Source organism: Electrona antarctica (assembly GCF_951216825.1).
Source record: "Electrona antarctica genome assembly, chromosome: 9".
Taxonomy (NCBI): Eukaryota; Metazoa; Chordata; class Actinopteri; order Myctophiformes; family Myctophidae; genus Electrona; species Electrona antarctica.
In genome coordinates this window covers 30,455,458-30,467,205 of record NC_136790.1, presented here as the reverse complement: position 1 = coordinate 30,467,205, position 11,748 = coordinate 30,455,458, and the positions used below count along the sequence as shown (strand labels likewise).

The 11,748-nt window shown below is 42.6% G+C and overlaps 1 protein-coding gene across 1 annotated transcript; it reads right to left on the bottom strand.

Moving 5' to 3' along the window:
* Positions 1-6,750: 6,750 nt before the first annotated feature.
* On the bottom strand, positions 6,751-11,331 carry LOC306930319 (keratin, type II cytoskeletal 8-like). The gene is made up of 9 exons (XM_079511219.1): positions 10,890-11,331; positions 9,144-9,352; positions 8,974-9,034; positions 8,760-8,855; positions 8,468-8,632; positions 8,172-8,297; positions 7,794-8,014; positions 7,514-7,566; positions 6,751-7,406 (listed from the first exon to the last, which is right to left on the bottom strand). Exons 1-9 carry the CDS (start codon positions 11,256-11,258, stop codon positions 7,258-7,260), a joined length of 1,449 nt encoding a protein of 482 aa, XP_079367345.1. The 5' UTR covers positions 11,259-11,331; the 3' UTR covers positions 6,751-7,257.
* Between the last annotated feature and the right edge of the window lie 417 nt (positions 11,332-11,748).

The window sequence follows — 11,748 nt, the reverse complement described above, 5'->3', positions numbered from 1 at the left end:
GAATAAACATGAATATCACCTTTATTAACTATATCAAATAGTCTGATTAACCCTATTTTATATCTCATCGTGTTACACAAATAATGCAACCTGGGGAGGGCAGCGGTCTGACCTCATGCTTCCTTCTGTGCATGAGGAGTCGAAGCTGCTTCTTTTCACCTGACAGGGGGAGTTTCCCTGGCTGGACGTAGCGTGTGGAAGGAACACGTTATTCCGACCAGTTCCTTTCCCCTCCATCAGGTGCCCCGGCTGGCCAGGGGGAAGTAGTTTGGAGACCAGGATTACTGCATGTTTTTTGTGAGGGTACCTACCCTAGGGGACACGGGGAGAACATGCAAAATCTACAAGCTCACAACGAATCGCGTGATGAAGCGTTTGCTTGTGCAGATATGCTATTTTCACAAATTTTGCTACTATATTTTTCTTTTTGAGTGGTGCAACCACTCCTATAGACAGCTATGTGTGTCCCTGGCTGTGTCCCTGGGTCCGTCCGACCACGAAAATAGCGGTTGGTTGGTTTTCACAACCCACACACACACACACACACACACACACACACACACACACACATTAACTGGATGATTTTGGGTGTGACAGTACAGTGACAGTACAGTACAGTAGAGGGACCCCCTGGGGACCCCCACACGGTAACTCTGACATTTCTCAACCATTTCGGACGCGAGGTGACTCGCCGGAACCGTCCTGGAACCCTGCCTGCGTTCCTGTGGGCCTGGAACTTCCAGGGACCCCCCGGGGACCCCCACACGGAGTTGCACCACTCACTTCACACGGATGTGATTTTTTAATTAAATGTATTAGTTAGATTAACCTTTTTGCACCCCTAGTTAGCTTTTTGCAGGTGCAGTTACTGCAGAACTATGAACCTCTTTCCTATTAATTTCCTCTGTTCATAGTCGGAATAATAATTAAATATGTATGTAGGATGGACTACAAGGACCCGAAAGGACAACTTATGGAGTGTGTCCATGAAATGCTAGCAATTCTTCAGTTCAGTTGAAAAGATTTCTGAATATTATTCTAACTTGATTCACCAGTTAATTTTAGTTTATTCAACTAACATGTAATATAATTAAACCAACAGCTGAAATAAGGTGACTCATGAAAGCCATTGGATTTTTATTATACCAGAGCCTGTGAAATTGAAATAAGTCTGAAGAAGGGGCATCCATGGCACATCCCATCACTTGCAGAGTGAGAGTACATTACTATGAATGTTAATGACTTCATCATTTAAGCCTAATTAACAGGTCTACTTCATCATTATGATGGTGTGGTTTGGTATCACTTGCCCAACATTATTATTTTACCCTCTTTTTATCTACTGTTTATGCCAGGATAAGGGGTGTGTGTGTGTGTGTGTGTGTGTGTGTGTGTGTGTGTGTGTGTGTGTGTGTGTGTGTGTGTGTGTGTGTGTGTGTGTGTGTGTGTGTGTGTGTGTGTGTGTGTGTGTGTGTGTGTGTGTGTGTGTGTGTGTGTGTGTGTGTTAGGCATGTACTAGCAGGCCGATCAGCAAAACATTTCCTCATGCATGCAAGATTATTATTATTATTGTTGTTAGTTGTACATTATTATTGTACAACTTTGTGACGAGCAATTGTGCCTCCAGGCTATGGATGAATGCGTCTCACGAGGCTGTGAACCGGAACTATCCAATTGGGCGGTTTATACTACTATACTATCTACACAATTGCAATGCTGTCTGTACCTCCAGCTTATGGGGTGCACCAATCGCATTACATTTCAAATAACATAATCACATGCCGTGCTACTGTACTTTCATGACTTTACGTAGAAATTTCAAACACTAGTAATATAGCAGAGATGTATAGGCTCTAGTGAGCACACCTTTCCACTTATTCTCATTTTAAGATAACCTTTGCCACACATTTGATGGCAAGGTGGAAGTCACTCAGAGGTGTCTTTAATTAAACAGCCAGTGCAAGAATGGCAGAGGGTAGAGACCAGATTTTCCATCCGCGTTATCTCATCCAGAGCTTTGGAATGGCTTACCTTTGCATTTCTAAACGACAGTGGATTAAGATCCAATACAGTAATATTTTTTTGTATTATTATTATTTTTATCACATGATTTTGTAACCCATTTTTTTCACCCAGTGTCAATTATCTAATGTGATCCTGGACGCTACACTCACTCGCCAACCTGGGGAGAGCAACAGACTGATCTCATGCTTCCAGGCTTCCTTCAATGCATGAGGAGTCCAATTCAATTCAAAGGGCTCTATTGGCATGAGAAAACATACGTTTACATTGCCAAAGCAGAAAGCACAATACAACAATACAGCAATACAATCAAAACAAAAATTATGTACATTTGAAAGTCAGAATGAGTCCAAGCCGCTTCTTTTCACCTGACGGGGGAGTTTCCCCTGTTGGACGTAGCATGTGGAAGGAACACGTTATTCCAACCAGTTCCATCCCCTCCATCAGGCGCCCCGGCTGGCCAAGGGGCGGCAGTTTAAAGACCAGGATTACTGCATGTGTTTTGTGAGGGTACCTACCCTAGGGGACACGGGGAGAACCAATGCAGTAATTGTAAACAAGACACTTTATATGAAACACAGCTTCCCTGGACTCTGCACTGCAGACATTTTGAAAAATGACATTTTCTTATTTTTTCATTGAAAGTGCATGAGTTATTACATTACATTAATTAACTGCCAGATGATCTTTGTTTTCTGTTTCATAACAGCAAACATAATTTTGACTTTTTACACACGTAACACATTGCCTCATTTTAATTTGATGGAGTGAACTGACTCAAGACAATTGAATAGTTCTCTGTCTCTCTGTTATATGGGCGTTCTCCAGCTCCGACCTCATTGTGTGACTGACTGTGTGTGTCGTAGTGGCCGTGCCTGTATGTTTATGGTTACATTTAATTGGTTCACTTTGTCAGCATTAGATACACATTTTATTAAGAAAAAAAAAAAAATTAAGAAAACCCTTGGTATCGATGTGGAGAGAACTCAAAAGGAGCCTTCCAGGCTCCTGGTGAATCATGTCCATAAAGCATTTGATTCTGTATCAAAGAATATTTTAATCTTGACGTCTACATCTAATAAATACCTTTTTTTGAAATATTAGTTTTAAAATATTCTTTTGACACAGAATCAAATGTTTTATGGTCATGACTCACCAGGAGCCTGAATGGCTCGGTTCCAAACTTAAAATATTTAATATAAAGCTCTACAGGAAAAATGAATGGGCTTTCAATCTGTGGCACGACAGAATGGTATTTTATGGTGCTATGGCCTATAGCATAGATAGTTAATAGCATAATATAGCTACAGTACACTACCCTGAAAATAAAGCCATATAGTCATCACTTGCACTTATACTGTTTAACAGTATTAGTGCAAGATGACTATATGGTATGCACTGCATGTCATCTTGCATAATACTACGCTGGTATTAGTTATTGGTAATGTCCAAAATGACATGTCTGACCTATATATGCTCACTCTCTTGCTTGTGACAGTGCGGGCACGCGTGTGCGCACGCATGCACGCACGCACGCACGCACGCACGCACACACACACACACACACACACACACACACACACACACACACACACACACACACACACAAACCGAAGGGATAAAACTATCCTATCTCCCTCCTGCAGTTCCGCCTCCATAGTCCTTCTCGGTATTGATTGCCAAGGCCAAGCCAGGCAGCTCAATCTGCACTCAGCTCTGCTGGCAAAGACCTGCAGATGGAGTGCTGTCTGCAGAGTGCACACCTCATGTCAGAGAGGCTTGAGCAATCTATTAATGAGCACATAGTGTGGCCTGGGCTTTGTTTCTTTAGTTCCTCAAAAAGATACAAGACTGCATTATGCTACTGGTACCATGCAGGCTAATGCATACATGACCGTGTGCCATGCCGACAATAGCAGATCTACAAGCTCACACAACAGGTTTGAGATATGATGTAAGTCATGTGTAGAAAGTCCTTCTAGTGTTTACACTGCTAGAAAAAAGAAAACTAATGGGGGTTCCGGAGACTACAGCAGTAGCCTATAACTTTAACAACATTAAATATACAGTAACAAGACACAAATCCGCAAACGTGTTCCCCTGGAACTTCATTGCACCAGGTTTCAAAGAGTACCAACACAACAAACACACACAACTACAGTGGAGATTTACTCCACCTGCTTTGAATCCAGCCAGGCAGTTGATGTTCTTTCAACCATTGTTACTGTTTGTGCAAAAGTGATTGAGACGGCCCTCTGTCACACAATGACAGCTTGCATGTGCTGTCACAGAATGGTGACACTAAATGAGAGCCCGGCTTAGTGGCTGCGGGAGGTTTTAGTTGCCATTCTTCTTTTCATATCCTCTAAAGTAAACAGTGTGGCACACATGCATTGTATTGAGCATGCTTGGTGAGGCGAGGTGCAACACGCTCTCACTAGAGAAATGGCCCAATACTGCCCTCATGTGACATTTTAACTTAACAGGCAATGTAACCATGTCCAAAACGCAAAAATGTTCTTCCAAACAGTGAGCAGTCAGTCCATCCTGCTTTCATTTATTATAGGGCATAGCAGTGGCTGCCATTTTGTGGTGGCACAGATCAAAAGCCAATACATTTTTCCCATAGAGATTTCCTAAAATGTTCATATAAATCATTTAAAGCCTAGAACCAAGACATCCAGGCTCCTGGTGAATCATGACCATAAAACATTTGATTCTGTGTCAAAGAATATGTTAATATTTGATTATAATCTATATCCAATAAATACCATTTGTTTGCAGTTTTCAAATAATTTTTGGCACAGAATCAAATGTTTTATGGTCATGAGTGGCTTGGTTCCAAGCTTAAAATATTTAATATAAATTTATATGGGAAAAGTTTATGGGCTTTCGATCTGTGGCACAACAGAATGGTATTTTGTGGTGCTATGCCCTTTGCCCTATACTATACTATACTATATATACTATATGTTCCTTCCACGTGCTACGTCCTACCCGGGAAACTCCCCCATTTCAGGTGATAAGAAGCGGCCTGTTCACTCCTCATGCATTGAAGGAAGCATGAGCTCAGTTCGGGGCTCTCCCCATGTTGACAGAGGGAGAGTATCGTCCGGAATTACAGCTTAGGTAATTGGCACGGGGTGAAAAATGGGTTACAAAATCGTGGGATAAGACTTTTGGAGAAGCAATAAAAGGATGGCACCATTTCTATCTACTCGCCCGTGTCTTAGAGTAGGGCTGTGGTGTTTTAATTTATTTTTTATTAATGCAAGTAACGGCTTCTATTTCTGCTGCTGTTCACTTTCCAGGAAGAGAAAGGCTGTCGTTTCTATTAGCTTGGAATCCCCATCTATGATGTCATTGGTAGGCAGGTTTCTGAACACAGCCCTCTGAGTGAGTAGACAGAAATTGTGGCATCTTATGATGAACATTAAAGGCCAATTATATTATATAGTGCTCCTTTAAGTGAAAATGTTTTCCCTGATGTTCACTATTGTTACCACTGTACCACCTTTTTTTCTTAATGCTCTTTCTTTCTCTTTCTTTACTCGCACACATAATAAGGATCAATTTGTGTCAAGCTTGTGCATTGTCTTAATTTGTTAGAATTGTTAACGTTTGAAGGGAATCAATCATGATTGACCATACCGTGTCACCGTCATTGAACACACATGGAGGGGCCCCTGGGGTTTGTGGTACACTTATGTAGGCCTACATTGGTGTGGGGTAAAGTTTGTTGGCCTTCGGGGGCTCCCTGGCGGCAAGGGCCTGATTTGCCTGCTGGGAATGAATGCATCTGGTCTGACTGGTCATAGTCATCCTCATGTTTTCCATATAATAGATTTGATTTATTAGTAAAAGTAGGAGGAGGAAGAGGAGGATAATAGTATTTTGTTGTATTCCCTACTACAAGACCAAGTTCAATAGGCCAACTAGCCAATTTGAGGAGATTTCAAAATACCATACACTTATTCAAAAACATTTTCAGACAGACATTTTAGATCTCAGATTTATTTATTTCAATTCCTGTTTAAAGTCAATTGCTGCAACATGTATGGGACATGTCGCTTTTACAAAATAAATCTGGTTGCACATAGTTTCAGTGAACAGGAAAAGCAAAACCAAGAATTGTATAAAACATTTTACAGAACACTGCATTATGGTACATTTTGGAAGAAGTGAGTCATTAACCCATCAGTAACTAACTGCCAAACAGAAAATAAAATAACAAATACATATGAATAGCTACTTTAAAAGAAGCTTTTGTGATTTTCTTTTATATTTCCTTCTGTGACAAGGTTAGTCTATAACTTCCCCCTTACAAAATAATATCCATATCACTGTATAGGAGTGAAGACATCAACAGGGAACATTAACTGCACAGCATAAAGTCAGTTGTCCTATAGGAGCCTGGTGGCTGGTGTATTACATACACATGTACTGTACCAATAGTACCACAGACGAAAAACAGTCTAAGTCCAAATTTCAGACTGACCCCTCCACGAAAAGGCCTCGTTGTCCTGAACCCTTATCTATCATTTATACATTATGGATAAATAGTGTGGACTTAGACTGTTATTCGTCTGTGGTACTCAAATTGTCCTATAGGAGCCTGATGTCTGGCGTATTACATACTCATTTAGTATGTACTGTTACTGTACCATATGCAACTGCAAATGTCCACAAAATGCTTTCACTATCTTCGTTTTAACTCTTTCTCAAGACCATTGTCTTCTTTTTGTTCTGTTACTTAGATGTCAGTGCAGAAAGATAACAGTGTTGGTGGCTGACCTCGCGGATGTGTGTTTTAAGGTTGCCTTTACATTCAGTAGCTCCTGTCAATGATGTTCAACAGTGCAGTTTAGGCAGACCATCTATTGATCCTGGAAACCCAATAGGTGGCAGTGTAACATATCTATGGGTATGGGTGTGTGTGGCCATGCACGCACACAAGAGAGAGAGAAAGAAGAGTGTGTGTGTGTGTGTGTGTGTGTGTGTGTGTGTGTGTGTGTGTGTGTGTGTGTGTGTGTGTGTGTGTGTGTGTGTGTGTGTGTGTGTGTGTGTGTGTGTGTGTGTGTGTGTGTGTGTGTGTGTGTGTGTGTGTGTGTGTGATACATTTCAAAGAAAAGATCTTAGGATCACTAGATGTTCAACCTTTCTTTCACTGGAACGGTTTAGAGTGTGGGATAGCACCGTGAAAAAGGGAACAGATTTTTGCACGTTTTTAGGGTTTTACATGTAACGCCTGGAGCTGGACTGGTTTGACATTGAAGTTTTGGTGATGCCACCACCACTTCCATAGCCACTTCCACTTCCACTTCCATAGCCTCCACCATAGCCGAATCCACCACCACCACCGCCAGAGCTAGAGCTGGAGAAACCTGTGGATTAAGAAAAGAGCGGTCAGCCAGTTTCATAGTTGTTTTGGTTAAAGGCCGTTTAATGTTCACGTTTATTTTTTACAATGATGTTAAAAGATAGAACTTACCTCCAGAGCTCTGTTGCACATGAATGGTAGCAGCCGCTGGACCCGCATTGAGCCTGTTGATAGAGCAGAGAGGTGTAAGCATAGTATTTCATTCAGCATTCAGGAGTATACATGTAGCTAAAGTACTTCAGGCAGATTCAAAAGGATAATAAACTCTCTCTCCTTTATGTGTTTCAGTTGTATTGTGCAAAATCTGAGACTGTTTTTGCAGTGTGAGGCAGAGCTTTCCTAAACGTATACGGCCGTAAATGGTGTAAAGTGTAAAATTCCAACCACCCACCTTGTCTCCTCTCCTTCCAGCAGTTTCCTGTAGGTGGCGATCTCAATGTCCAGGGCCAGCTTGACGTTCATCAGCTCCTGGTACTCGCGCACCTGGCGGGCCATGTCCTGCTTGGCTTTCTGCAGAGCATCCTCCAGGTCCTTGATGCGGAGCCTGGCGTCCCTCACTGCCAGCTCACCACGCTCCTCAGCCTCAGCAATCTGAGCCTCAAGGTTAGCCCTCTGTCGCACACAAATGACAGTGGAATTAACCCCCGCTACCTCTACCAATGAGTTCACACCTTAGAGTATACTCTAAGGTTCACACTGATTCCATTCATCATTCAAAAACAATGGGCTAGACACGTCAGCATATAGAGGTTCTATAGTGCATGCCTACCTGTCCCTTGACCGATTCGATCTCATTCTGAAGACGGGCGATCATGCGGTTCAGCTCCGAGATCTCAGATTTGGTTTGCCGCAGGTCATCACCATACTGTCCAGCGGTTGTCTGAATTTCCTCAACCTGGCATAGACAAATAAAGTATACATGGAAAGTGTTGAAAACAAGATGGAAAGCATTTGAAATAAAAAGCAAAAACAAGAAAGAAATGAAACAAAACAGAAAAAACGTAGTGTCTTAATAGTGTTAAAACTATTTAGTTTTGATATCTCTCTTTTTTTTCCTTTGCTCACCTTGGTTTTGTACCACTGTTCTGCATCAGCTTTGCTACGGTTGGCGATGTCCTCATACTGAGCGCGCACTTCAGCCACGATGGAGTCCATGTCAAGGTTTCGGCTGTTGTCCATCTCCACAACGACTGAGGTGTCCTTAATCTGACTTTGAAGCTCACGCAGCTCCTACACAACCAATTGATGTTTTACAATGTCATCAATTTGTACTGCAGTTGCATGGTCTCACATTCAACAATAGAAATATAACTAGAAAACAACACATATGTCTATAGTTTTATATACTAGTACTTACAGCTTCGTAGACAGCCCTGAGGAAGTTGATCTCATCTTGAAGAGCATCAACCTTGGCCTCCAATTCAACCTTGTTCATGTATGCGCCATCAACATCCTGGTAAGAGAATTATTGACAAAATTATAAAAAAGGTGTTATGTAAGTAGCCATGTAGCTTAGTTTCCTACTGCATTAGGAAATGGCAGGAGGGTCTTGCTCCATTCCTCATCCTTACCTTCTTCAGCAGCACAAACTCATTCTCCACTGATGCACGTTTGTTGATTTCATCTTCATACCTATTAAAAACACAAGGGACCCACTTAGCATGCACATTCTCTGGCCATTAATATATATATAAGAATATCAATATATATATATTCACAATATCACGCCATCAAGTCTCACTTGTTCTTGAAGTCTTCAACCAGGCCCTGCATGTTTCTCAGCTCTCCCTCCAGCTTCATTTTCTCATTGCCCAGCCCGTCCAGCTGTCTGCGCAGGTTGGAGATGTAGGCCTCAAACATGCTGTCGATGTTGGAGCGGGAGGTGGTCTGTCCCTGCAGCAGGTCCCATTTGGTCTCCAGCATTTTGTTCTGCTGCTCCAGGAAGCGTACCTAAGAGAGTAGAGAGAGACATTGTCACATACTGTCGTCTACTACTACTACGACTGGCAAATACTGTCATTCTAAAATAAAAGTTTGGTAGGTTGAAGCAGTAAAGGCAGAGGAATGAACAGAGTAGATGTGTGGCGTTGTTTTAGTATGATGTGTTTTTACACAGACTTCATTTCCGTTTCTTTATGGCCTTGAACTTCAATGGAGATGAAGGGCGTGTGAGATGGTGGTATGCTGCTGTGTTAAGTTTGAACAAGCATAGCAGGAACACGAAAAAGACCACACCCGTACCTACATGGCTTCATAGATAGCATCATAGGGATGGGCTTTCTGGACAGCCACACCCTGTCCACAACCATGTCATTTCATAACCTATCCAGACTGTGTATGCCATGGAAAAGTGTGCGTATAGCTTTAAGAATTTCACCTATCTCCTGTCTGGCTATGACTCACCTCACATGGTACGCTGAGCTCCGAAGGCCACACACACGCTCAGCCATAAAAAAATAGGTGTGGCTGATAAACCATAGCAGACAAAGGAACTCAGTATTAAGGGATAGTCGCTTTGTTTAGTGCAGGGATAGAAGATCACTTGATAGTGAATCAACTTGTATATGCAAGAGCCTATACCCACGCAAGAAGCCATTTAACGGCTTCACACTTGGCATTCCTGTTGCCCTTAACAACTAGGTGATAGTCACAATGTGCAAATTCCAGACATTGGACTCTGTGGGCATGGTGCAGATAGTTCCCTATTCTGCCAGCCAGGCTCGTAGCTTAGAGATGGGTGTGTCAGGGCAATAGAAGTTCCCCACACCCATGTTTAGATAGTGGGAAAAACACACCTTCACAGGTCCAAACAAGGCCCGCAGGGTAACTTTTTTTTTTTTTTACCTAAGGGTGTGGTACAATGTGTCAAATTACAACTCTCAAGTGGATGATGATCAGAAACGGCTTTTGAAAGGTTTATAAGCTTCCCTAATCCCAGAGGTAGTAATTCATTAATGGATGCACCACCTGAGAGATTGGTTTCACAGGTCCCTTGCTTATCTTGTTTTTCTTTTCAAGCCACAGGCTCGGATTCCTGAGGGTTATGTCATGTCTCTGAGAGCTCAGGCAGCATGTTCACATGATGTACAGTCTTCCCCAAAGGAATGTCTTACAGGAGAGTTGACCAATGCCAAATGCAATGATTTTGTCATGTGACACAATATTTTGCAATATATGATATAAATAGATTATCTTGTGCAACATCAAACACTTCCACTAGCACTACACGTGCTATGTAACTGGGGCATTATTGCAAAGTCTTTTTTACTTCAGAACAATGTTATAACACTGGAAGGGAGAACAGAGTGAACATTGCCTTTTGGCAGGTGACATGACAAAACATTTTACAAAAAGGTGCATGTAATCCAGATGGAGCACATGCACATCCGAGTTGAGTACCCATAATAAATGTAGCTACTGGCGTTGAGGGTTAAGATATGGAACATAGCTAAGTAAAAGTATCACACAAGAATTAATTTGAACTGACCTTGTCGATGAAGGAGGCGAAGCGGTTGTTCAGGCCCTTGATCTGGTCCTTCTCATGGGTGCGGACTGCCGAGATGTTGGGGTCGATCTCCAGGTTCAATGGGGCCAGCAGGCTGGAGTTGACTGTGACAGCTGTGATAGGTACTATAGATTGACCCATACCCATACCACCACCCATACCGCCATAGGCACCACCGTAGCCCATTCTGCTGCCTCCTGCATTGCCTCCGTAGCTGTTGTTGGAAGCGTAGCTGCCTCCACCAACAGATCCTATACCCGCAGAGCTGCGCATACTTGAGGTGCGACCGCCGCTTGGTCCAGCATAGGACTGGGCATAGCGGGTGGTGGTGGTTGATCTCCTGCTGCTCATGGCTGGTTCTAGGATTGTTGAGGCTGAGTGTGCTTCAAAAGGAGAGTCAAGATCCTCTGAGTGTAGCACTGCTGACGCTGCCTGCTTTTATTGTTGCACAGAGCTGGGAGGAGGGTGGGGCCTCCACCTGGAAGGACAACATTTTAACCACTTCATCCTGCACTCACTTTCTCCCTCCCTATCCACCCCTACCTCCGCTCGGCCCGCCCCAGGCTATGAGTGGCAGGAGTGGCTAGGCCTGTAAAACAGGTAGTGAGCGCTTGTCAAGAGATAGGTTTTGACACACCCTGCCTTAGGTCTGGCTGAAGGCGTAGAAAAGTTGAATGAAAATATTTAGAATGGTTAAACTAAACCTGATATAGTACAGTATTAAACTGAGTGAAATGGGCACCTTGTAATTTCGTTATGTGCGCATTTTTAATATTTGAAATTATTTCATAATGAGCAGCAATACCAAATTAACAACTGGTTTTGGGCTAGACTTGAACAC

Bases quoted from the DNA above. Each gene is read 5' to 3' on its own strand.
- LOC306930319 (XM_079511219.1), bottom strand. From the start codon at position 11,258: ATGAGCAGCAGGAGATCAACCACCACCACCCGCTATGCCCAGTCCTAT. The intron at 8,856-8,973 runs GTAAGGATGAGG...TTCTCTTACCAG, and splicing joins AGTTTGTGCTGCTGAAGAAG to GATGTTGATGGCGCATACAT. The intron at 8,298-8,467 runs GTGAGCAAAGGA...TGTCTATGCCAG, and splicing joins AACAGTGGTACAAAACCAAG to GTTGAGGAAATTCAGACAAC.